The 11,489-nt window shown below is 43.1% G+C and overlaps 1 protein-coding gene across 1 annotated transcript; it reads right to left on the bottom strand.

Annotated features, from left to right (window-relative positions):
• Positions 1 to 4,965: 4,965 nt before the first annotated feature.
• LOC105058695 (wee1-like protein kinase) lies at positions 4,966 to 10,642 on the bottom strand. The gene is given in 11 exon segments (XM_010941707.4): positions 4,966 to 5,441; positions 6,739 to 7,092; positions 7,348 to 7,493; positions 7,585 to 7,625; positions 7,694 to 7,803; positions 7,926 to 7,990; positions 8,610 to 8,876; positions 9,821 to 9,887; positions 9,969 to 10,029; positions 10,140 to 10,272; positions 10,275 to 10,642. Coding segments are annotated over 11 exon segments (1,521 nt in total). The 5' UTR covers positions 10,423 to 10,642; the 3' UTR covers positions 4,966 to 5,312.
• Between the last annotated feature and the right edge of the window lie 847 nt (positions 10,643 to 11,489).

Below are 11,489 nucleotides of genomic sequence, written 5' to 3'. Positions count from 1 at the left end.
GCACAGACACAATCAAGGCGAATATCATCTTCTCCATCTTTGAATATCGAGCTTCAGCATCGTGGAGCACTTTGCTGGTGTAGTATATAGATTGGTGGATTCGGTTCTCGTTCTCTCGGACGAACACCGAGCTAACCGCCTCAATGGAAGTGGCCAGATAGAGGTACAATATCTCTCCGACTTTTGACTTTACAAGCAGCGGCGGAGAGGCCAGGTACCTTTTCAGGTCCTCAAAGGCCCGCCGGCACTCATCCGACCAAGAGAAGTCCTTCACCTGTCTCAAAGTTTTGAAGAACGGGAGGCATCTTTCAGCCGACCGAGAGATGAATCAGCTGAGTGCGATGATCCTTCCGTTGAGTTGCTGCACCTCTCTTTTGTTGCCCGGATGTCGCATATCGACGATTGCTTTGATCTTCTCGAGATTGGCTTCGATTCCTCGTTGCGAAATGAGGAACCCGAGGAATTTTTTTGAAGTCACTCCGAAGGCGCATTTAGTTGGGTTTAGCTTCATCCGATATCGTCGTAAAGTGCGGAAGGTTTCCTCAAGATCTTGCACGTGATCTGGAGTTTGCGCACTCTTTACCAGCATGTCGTCCACGTATACCTCCATGTTATGCCCGATTTGATCTTTGAAGATCTTATTGACAAGTCATTGGTAGGTAGCCCCGACGTTCTTCAGACTGAAGGACATTACTCTGTAGCAGTAAAGGCCCTTGGCGGTCATGAAAGCTGTGTGCTCTTCGTCCTCCAGCACCATCTGGATCTGGTTGTATCCGACAAAGGTGTCCATGAAGCTGAGCAGTCGGTAGCCTGACGTCGCATCTACCAGCTGATCAATTTTCGAGAGTGGAAAGCTGTCCTTCAGGCAGGCCCGATTCAAGTCGGTGTAGTCGATGCAGATCCTCCACTTTCCCATTGGCTTCTTCATCATGACCACATTGGCGAGCCAATCGGATACGTGGTCTCTCTGATGAAGCCCGCCTCGAGTAGCTTGTCCACTTCTTCGTCGATGGCCTTCTACCTTTCGGGAGTAAAAGACCGCTTCTTCTGCCTCACCGGCCTCATTGCTGGATCGATGTTGAGTCAGTGAGTCATCATCTCTGGAGGCATGCCTGACATATCCGCTGCCGACCAAGCGAATACGTCGGCATTGGCCTTCAGCAGCTTCACTAGCTGCCGTCACCCGGGGTCGGCTAATTGAGACCCGACCCATACCATTCATTCGGGATTCTCTGTTATCAAGATGGGGACAAGCTGTTCGATCGGCTCACCCCGTTCTTCCGCTTCCCGTTGGTCCAACTTGTCGACCGTCAGTGAGCCCTTCAATTCGTCGTTTTGAACGGAGATCTGGAAGCATCGCCGAGCGAGCTGCTGATCCCCGCGCATCTTCCCGACTCCATTTTTGGTCGAAAACCGAACCAGTAGATGATACGTCGAGACTATCGCCCGAAGGACGTTTAGTTCGGGCCTTCCAAGTATGGCGTTGTAGGCCGAAGGCACTTGGACGACCGTAAAGGTCAAGTGGACTATGCTTTGTCATGGTCCGGTTTCAGCCGTCACGGACAAAGTAATTTCTCCTTCCACAGAGACGGCATCCCCAGCGAAGCCTATCAGGGGTGTAGAGACTCTCTTGAGCCGGTCAACCGACAGTCGCATCCGGGAGAAGGTCGAGTAAAACAAAATATTCGTCAAACTTCCATTATCTACAAAGATCTTTCTTACATCATAATTTGCTATTGTTGCCGAGACAACAACAGCGTCATCATGGGAAGTTTGGACACCCCGAACATCTTCATCCGTAAAAGTAATTACATTGTCTTCGCGCAGCTTATTCGTCGGCTCCCCTCCAGCAGTCGTCCCCGAGTCCAGTCGTTTGGAGATCATATTGATGACCCCGACCGTAGGCTGGTTAGTCGTTGTTTCTTCGGTCGGCTGGGGTCACCAGTCGATGACGGGCCGAGTCGGCAGGTTCCTCCGGAACTTGCCAAGATACCCTCGACGTATGAGGGCCTCGATCTCATCCTTAAGTTGGATGCACTGCTCGGTATTGTGGCCATGGTCCCGATGGAATCGGCAGTACTTTCGCCAGTCGAGACCTTTTGCCTTCAAAGGCGGAGGCCGTCGCAGATATTCCTTCCCTTCGATCTCCATCAAAATCTGCGCACGAGGAGCAGAGAGAGGAGTATAGGAGTCATACCTGGGACGCGTCGGTCTCAGACTCCGGTGTCGAGGCGACCTCTGGTTCCGTAGCTGGGGTGAGACCTGTTTGCCGGTCGAGGGCCTACTAGGCTCGGCAGGATCCCGGCCCTTCCTTCGTTTCTCCTTCGGGCCCTTGGCCTCAGTCAGGCGTCGATCGAAAGCTCCTTCATCCACGTGCATGTACTTGTACGCACGCTCAACAGTTCGGCGTACGTTCGGGGGAGGGTCTTGTCCAAGGAGTATATGAATCGGGACGCCCGCAACCCCCGCTTCATGGCCGAGATAGCCTTATCCTCATTGAGATCCCGGACCTCGAGCGTGGCCGCGTTGAATCGCGTCATGAAATGTCAGAGCGTCTCATTTTCTCCCTATTTGAGGAAAAAAGGGCTATCCGAAGTTCGTGGCGGCTTCCGGCTGGTGCTAAAGTGGGCCACAAAAGAATGCTCAAGCTGTCCAAAGGAGTGAACACTTCTTGGGTGAAGGCCAGAGTAGCAGGCCCTGGCCGCTTTGCGGAGTGTGGCGGGGAAGCCGATGCAAAGGAGGGCATCGGTCGCCCCTTGGATCATCATGAGAGCCTTGTAGCTCTCTAGGTGGTCAATTGGATCGGTGGAGCCGTCGTAAGGCTCCATGTGGGGCATCTTGAACCGACTAGGAATCGGCTCGTTGAGGATGAGTCGGGAGAGAGGTTGGGCGGTCTGAAAGTCAACGTCGTTCGAGGACTTCTGTCCGTCCACCTACAGTTGGGCAAGCCGACAGTCGATTTCTTCGAACCTGCGTTCGTAGTCATCGGTCCGTCGGTGCTGAGAGACCCTGAGGGTGGAGTCTCCCGATGACTCTGAGAGGGAGGCGGATGGCGTTCGCGGCCGCTTCTCCTTCCTTGCCCATTCCAGCTGGGAAGGAGTCGGTCGTCGAGATCGATGGGTATCAAGCCACGGCCGCCTCTCCTCCTCTCGGTGGGAGTGCTGTAACAGCTGCTCCCGAGGAGGAGATGGAGACCGACGCGGGCGCCGGCGGCTGCTCCTGGAAGGCATCGGGTGTGCCGCCGGTTGCTCCACCGACGAGTGCGACAACCGGGTTGGTTGCTGTTGAAGGCTCTTGACCGCGTCCGTCAGCACGGTCATCTGTCGCACAATCGTCGCGATCTATGCCTCTGTAGTCACCACAGAATGCGGAGAGCTAGGTTCCGCCATGGAGGGTAGAGGAGTGGCCTCCTCCCGGCGGGAAGAGTGCCTCGCCGATCTGGTGACCCTCGATCGCTGAGCCCTGGTTCTTGTTATCTCGAAAAGATGTCTCGAGTTCCGTGGAGGTCGCAATCCCTGTTCCTCCCCTCTACCTGGCACGCCAAATCTGTTGCGGCCAATCCCCTCGTCGCCCGATCGTCGAAAACGAGTGCCTGCAAAAGAAGTCCGCACTGACCGGAGGTGTCTCCGACGGGGACCCTCCGACGGTCAAATCAGAGAGGAGATTAGGCAACAGTAGAAAAGAATCAAGGAGCTCAGCGAGAGAGAGAGTACACGCTCGAGGGTTTTTGAGAGACCTTCAGCACTGTTGCCTTCTCCGTTTTATAGTTGGGCGCAGCATGGCGCCGTCATTAATGGCGCCGATAATAGGAGAGTTGTCAAATCGCCGAGGACTGTCAAATCGTCGTGGAGCTGTCAAATCGCTAGGGTTGACCCATGCCTTAGGTGGGATGACGCCCAGGGCGGCTAAGCTGCACGCCGCTGTCAGGACGGACAACTTCTAGTAGTCGTACGGCGTTTGAAGGAGTCGACCGACCGTATGTCGGAGCCTGGTCGAGGAATGTCAGGTGACAGCCCAGGGACCCTCCGACGGATAGTCGGAGGTGCTGCGAGAGTCGGATATCAGGCTCCTCAGTCCGGCTAGTCGGGGGGGAGAGAGTCGGCCCGATCGACATATATTCGGTCGGGCGGCGTCGGCAATCGTCGGTGGACAGAGTCGGGCGCTGGTCAGGCGGGCCCGACGGTGAGTCGGCATGAGAGAATCGGTCGGCATATCCCAACAGAAGCTATTTGCCATGATTAAGGAACAATATCTCTGGTTCTTCAGGATGGCAGAATATTCCATGCTGAACTATAATGAAAGGTCCCAACAATGAGCATTAGGCAGTATAGTCGAATCAGCCCACTCATCATTACACTGTAAATCCTAGCCAGCAATCGGGCTATTTTCCTTCCAAATAATTCAGTCATCCTGAATATTCTTAATTTTTCAGACGTCGTTCAGCAATGGATTAAGGTCTCGAGGACAATGTTTCATTAATCCATATCACCATCATGGAGTCTCCCACCCAAATTTCCAAAGGATGGGGTAGAAAGAAGTCAATCCCTTCCCATGCTTCCCTAAGTCATTCTGTGCTGAACTTTTTTAGAATTTGTATGCTTGCACCCAGTAGACTTGATCTAAATTCACACCTGGGTTATAATGCTACCATCACTAAAAAATTTTTATGGTTCATCAAAGCAGCAACATCATCCAATTTCCAGCCGCTTAGTTTATACTGAGCGTATTTTGTTTTAGGGCAACCGAGCAAGGTGTATGAATCCTCTAAATGTAAACTGCCGTGTCAAATTTGTATGCTTAGGAAACCTTGAATGCTGCATTTAATATTTCTAGTTTAAGTCATGTTCATTTCTTGCTTAACTGATCACCTAATCAAGCGTCTGGCAGACAGTGTACTCCTATTTGTGAAAGCATGTTGAGCCAGGCTGAGGCAATGCAAAGAAACAGATATACTCAAGGCTGAGCAAATGAGGTATAGTCCGAAGTTCTAACCTCCTATTACACAGTTACATGCTTTGCCTATTCGTCCAAACACCAGAAAATAGGAAAACCACCATTTTCTGACACCAGAAATGCCTCCCCCACCACCCCACTTTCTTTCCTGATACCAAGGGACAATATTTATAGCATCCCTCAAAAGGGATTTACATACTCATAAGATAACAAAAGACTGCATCTCGAAGGTATCGTTGCAAAACTTAGGGCACTAGAGTTTGAGGTATGGTACAAAATGAGATGCAGAATGTGCCCTCTAAACCAGAGCAAATCCAAAATTGACCAAGACTTATATATCTCCTCCAATATTGGTGCCATCACTGTCTGAATTTATTTAACACATGATGAGATTGCTTGATGGAGGTTCCTTGTGATTTCTCAAAGATCGGATGTTCCATGATTTCCTTCGCAGAAGGGCGTCTTAAAGGGTCAGGGTCCATCATAGCCTGAAAACATATCATAAAAAGATAGAATGTGTACTTGACAGAAAGATTATGCCCTAAGATATGCTTTATTAGCGTTAACTGGACAAAAATTTGTAACTGCACAGTAATCTCATCTATAATAATGAAGTTTCAGTTGCTACGCAGATAAAAATTAAGCATGCTAATGTAACATTATCTCAGAATTATCATCAAAGGAACATCTTGGAAAATTTTCTATGATTCAGATTTTTAGACCTAATTGAAAAACCCTAAGGGTCCGTTTGGTTGGACCGTTCCAGATTAAGGGGTATTTTAACAATTTTTAAAAATTATTTATCTAAAAAAATGATTGCAGAGAAAAGTAATTTTTATTATGTTTGGTTGATGAAAAAATTATTTCGACAAATGACATTGGAAAAAAATTACTGTGTTTGGTTGGAGATAATCTTATATGAGAATATGATGAAATTTACTAATATACCCTCCAACATAAAATAATATTTTAATACTACAATAGCATTGTCATCACCATCAATTTTAATATAATAATTATCATTATATAACTCTTTGCATAATGCCATCCCCATCTTAATTTTTTGCAAAAGCTCTCTATTTAGTAAATTTGGAAAGATATCAAACAAATTTAATGATTACATAGTAGCTTTATTGGGGGTATTTTTGTCAAGTATAGATTACCACCACTTGAAAATTTACCAAATACCAACCCTCCCATGGTATTTATTTTAACTTCTCTCTCTGAAAAATAAGCATGAAGCCCACCATTTTTTTACCATCTCTTTCTTTCCTTTTTTGTACCAAACATGGTAATCTGACATAGGATTCATTTTTCCATGCCAGATTACCCCCAACCAAATAGGCCCTAAAAGAAAATTTCAAGGCATATAAGTGAAAGAAATAGAAAAAGTTGACCAGTGATATATATATATATATGTAAGGTGATAATTATTATATCATGACTATGAGGGAGAGAAAAATTGTGCTCTTGCTGATAAGAAAATTATATGAAAATACCTACAAGCATATGCTCATGTTTTGAGTTTAAATTGTTACAAAAAAATCAAAAAGATATCTGTTGAATAATTGAGACTGGGAGGGAGAGGGTTATTTCTTAAAGATCATAGAGGATGCTTAGATTTTCCTTTAGATGTGTAGCCATTGAATTGAGCTATGGACTTTACCCTATAATTTCACTTTGATCGGTTGCAGACATTCAAGAAAGGTATTGCAATTCCAAATTTCAACTCATGCATGTATACATTTTCGGGAATATGAAAAGCACTTTCTGATGAGGCTATACCTTAAGTAAGCTCTGGAATTGCATAGGATATCCAGGAAGCAGTGGGATTTTGCCCTCTCTGAGGTTTGAGAACTGGGGACCAGAGTCAGGAAGGGGGGAACCCTTCACGAGCTCATAGGTGGCTGCTCCTAAAGAAAAAATGTCGACCTTGTCAAGATGCTCATATTTGTCATTTAAGATTTCCTGAGGCATGTAACGCGAATCGCCTTCTTCAATGCGTAAAGTCCTATCAACGCGTGTTGCACAACCAAAATCTCCAAGTTTATAAACACCATTTTTTACATACATATTCTCGGGCTTAACATCTAAGTGGGCTATACCACGCTCATGCATAAACTGCAATGCTTTAGCTATCTGCAACAAATATAAAAATAATTAAGTTTCACATTATTATTATAAAAAATATACACAATTATGACTTCTTGAAATGGATGGCCAAATACAAGTTGTTCACAACCTAAATTAAAATAGATAAACAAAACAAAGACAGCAAGAATGAACTTAAATTAGTTGTAAAATCCACCAAATATATAATGTTTAAAGCAAAAGGACAATCACCAAGAAATTGATGCAATATAATGAAAAAAGATTCAAGGAAGGCTCTAGAACCTGATACAAAATTTCAAGGACTTCTCCACCCTTAGGTATATGACCTCTGATTATTGAAAGGCTCCTGTCACAAAGTTCCATCTGAATATACAGTTGCTCATTTTCAAACCATGAAGTGTAGTAGCCAACTATGTTTTCATGATATCCTAAATGAAAAGAAGAAACTCAAATTTTTAAATGAGCATGTAAAAGAGATTAAAAGAGCCGAGCACAAGAAGACATCTTGAAGTAATATACCTAAGGCTGCTAGTGCTTGAACTTCCATCAATGCACGTCTCCTGCAGATTAGAGGGAAAGTTAGATAACTACAAATCCTAACTGATTGACATGCAAGTAAGCAAACTACCTTTCCATGTCATGATGCAGTTGCTTTATGCTGTGTTTCACTGCATACATACAGCCATCTATTCTTTTCAGAACTTTGAATACATGGCTGAAATTCCCACATCCAATTTGCTGCAAAAGGAAACATTTTAGCATAAAAGATATGGTAACTGAAAATATTTAACAGAAAGAAAAACAATTCCATGATTCAAGACTAGGAAGAGCCTATAAAATGACAGGAGCCTAGAGCAGACCTCAATTTCATGAAAATCGGTGCGGTAGCGTGAAAGGCCATCTCCACCGACTGATGGAGAAAAACCTGCATACGTGAATGCTATATCATATTGCATTAAATATGAAATATCTCTGACAAAGAAAAAAAAAGAATAATTAACTCCAACATACTAGGCCAGCTGATTAAAAAAAAAATACTACAGGCTGTATAAAACTTCTAAAAGATATCTACATATTAAAACTTTCCAAACAGATGGTTCTGACTGAACACTCATCATCAATTTTGCCATTTAGCCCAAGCAACACACCAACTATTCTGGTAGCATCCTAACATTGACAAACTAAGTTAATTTGAATACAACCAAATGGTGACAAATATAGTTGTAATATCAAAGCATTTTGATTAAATTGTGTTACATTTACCAACTTTTGTTCATATCAGAGGCCAAATTCAGTAGGTTAATGCTCAAGAAATATGACTGTATATGTATGCACACATGCACATATGCACATGCAACACTCTAATGCTTTTTGAAACAATCTAACCAAAGGCAAGCAGGAAACGCCCCAAGTGCAGCTTGAATTGTCACATTTGAGATAAAAAGCTAAGCTTAGAAACAATAAGCAGATATTTGAAGGGGCAGAATGCAGTAATAAAGAGGAGACCCATCATATCGTGACTTGAAAGAGAAGAAAATTTTCACCTGTGGATTTCAATCTTCTGTCACCAAAAATATCAAGATTGGTTGATGATACTGTGCTTAAATATGGATTCTTGATGCAAGGAGGAGGCATAACTCGGCAACGTAAAGCTACTGCAGACTGAGAAACATAGTTTCTTTTCTTCTGTGACCTAGTTTGTATTGACTTGCCTTCCCCAAGTTCATCTGGGCCAAGAGCATCCAGCTGGACTTCAGCACCCTGCTCAGTGCAATGAAGGTTGGTGGATAATGAATTACACGGGGAGCCATCTGTAAGAAAGAACCTGATTGAATGTTACAAGGATGGTGAAACTATAACTAAACAAAGTACTATCACCGATGGCAGAACAAAATACACCAGCAGTAACAGCATATAAATGGAGTCAAGGACTCCAGATGATGTTTCAAGATGCATATCTAGCAGTTTCAGTTTCTGATTTTAGGTGCTTTGTGCTTGATTAGCTAATTCATTGGCAGAGAACATAGGTCAAGAGAAAACAACACTCATCACAAGGTACAAAATTGCAGCTAGCACATTCAACCGATTAGAGAAGGTAGATGGATAGGATCCATAAGTCCTAAAAAGCCTACCCATCAAGGATTTTATGATTCTTCAATCTTGAACTTAAGCCTGTTCTTTTGTATAGTTATATCTAAGAAGTGTAACTCCCAAGTCATCAACCAAATTACTCAAAGTCATGTAGCAACAAAACATAGGATGTGCTGCAGTCATGTACTGATTTGAGTGGCATCATTTCGGGTAAGAAATATTCAGAAATGTCTGAGAGAATAAAGAGGAGCAAACACTGCTAACACTTAGAACTGCAATGAAATATTGCCAGAAACATTTCATTAAAAGTCTGAAAAAATACTCTATGGTTTAGACTTGTACGATTCTTAACAATTTATATCACATATTTTCTATGCTTCAAAACTGACACGTGGGGCACCATCGTCGGACTAAGATCACCTGGAAACTGAAGACAACTCGATGCCTAAATCTGAAGTACCAGTCTTTCTCAATAGTCAATCAGCAGCCAATAACAAAATCAAGCCCATACTCACTTCAGCAAATATAGAAGCTACAATCACAATAGCCCCAAACAAGAGGATAATTCTTCTTTAAAAAAAAAAAAAGGAAAAAGAAACAAAGAAAGGAAGAAAGAAAGAAAAAACGAGGGTAGAATCAAACGCACGGATGCAGTCAAGTTTACCTTGATTGTTTCTTTTCTTCCTGCCATTGATCGATTTCTCCGGTGACTTGGGACAAGGTATATTCTCCTGGTAATAGAAAGACCAGAGAAAAATTACAAATTAGTGCTTGGGGGATCCTAGATCAAAAAAAAAAAATCCAAACTTTACCTTATTGAACTCAAAATTGTTGATGATTTGCGGTCCTTCTGGTGTAATATAATCCGGAGTGCTGCAAAGAATAATCAAACGAGTTCGAAACCAGTTTATTTCCAGAAATTTAAAGAAAAATGGAATTATAATAGGAACGAGTGGAAAACTCCGTTGATCTGGGGGAACTACCAGAAGAAATCTTGGCTAAGGATGCAGTCCTTGTCCTCCGCTCCTCCGTCATCGAGTTCGAGGGTGGGCTCGCGGCCATCCTCGGCTTCAAGGAGCTTCTGGAAGCGGGAGGGGGGATCGGAGGAAATGGCTGGAGGGGGAGGAAGGAGACATGGTCGAGCTGGACGGTGAGATCGCCGGCGGGAGAAGTCGCCTCCATTGCTGCCACCGCGGAGGATCTCGGCCCCCCTCGCCCTCGGCCTCGGCCTCGGCCCTTTGGATTTGCTGGGGTTTTGGCCTTCATCTGCACCTGCGAAGTGACGCTTTCTTTAGTGGTATTTGGAAATTGGTCCAATTGGAAGGACGAATATGGTATAAAATGGGATTCTCGATAGAACTTTTGAGTCGTAAGATTCGCTGTTGTTTTGGCGGGAACAATGAAGATTTAGAAAACCCTTCTAGTCCGCATAAATTACCGCCTGAGTGCTATCCATGCGGGAAGACGTACCATGCTCTGTCTCGAAAATATCATAATTTTCTGCACCAAACAAATACCGGTTAGAGAGAGAGAGAGAGAGAGCGCTTGTAAATCATCTTATTTTTGTATGAATATTGATGTAATTAGATTTTGACTAAAAACGTTCATAAACAACTATTTGAAGTATTATTTGATACTATTATATTATTATTATCGTAAATTAATATTCCATCCGAAAGAGCTACTATTAAAGTCATAAAAAATAAAAAATAATGGGAGGAGCATCCATGCAAAAATAAGATGATTTAAGAATATAAATACTGATTTTTTAAAATTAAATCTATAATAAGCCATATTTGCAAAGTTTGTGCGTGTAATAAAAGCCTATATTATATTATAAGTTATATTAGTTAAAAATGTATTCTAAATTATGGTTTGTTTTAATAATCGCAGTTCTCTATTTAGCAATGATCTCAAAAATTTTAGATTTAAGTAATTATTGTAATCATGGTGTGATAGTAATATCGAGAATTAAGAGCTTCTTTTGGAGCATCTTCCAACCAATTAATTGATTCTTTTTGGACTAAGATTTTAAATTTGGCTAGACCTGAACTCCTACACATATGAAATGGATTGGCTAGAGTATAGCTTAAATCAAATCCAAACATGATCCTAAAATAGGGATAGTAAGGGTCAAGTATGAGTCTGGAAGGTCATTACATATGCTCACTATGTTTACCTTCGAGTGGGTAGAATTAAATGGAACGAGCTAGATGGATCAAGTTAGATTAAACTACAAAAATATTTTTTTAAAATATAAAGTAGCTTTTTTTTTTTTTTTTTTTTTTTTTTTGCCTGGGAGAGGAGATTTGTAAAGAAGTATATAGATTTGA

This window comes from Elaeis guineensis, chromosome 15 (genome assembly GCF_000442705.2).
Source record: "Elaeis guineensis isolate ETL-2024a chromosome 15, EG11, whole genome shotgun sequence".
Taxonomy (NCBI): domain Eukaryota; kingdom Viridiplantae; phylum Streptophyta; class Magnoliopsida; order Arecales; family Arecaceae; genus Elaeis; species Elaeis guineensis.
The sequence above is the reverse complement of the archived record's forward strand: the minus strand, read 5'-3'. Positions and strand labels throughout refer to the sequence as shown.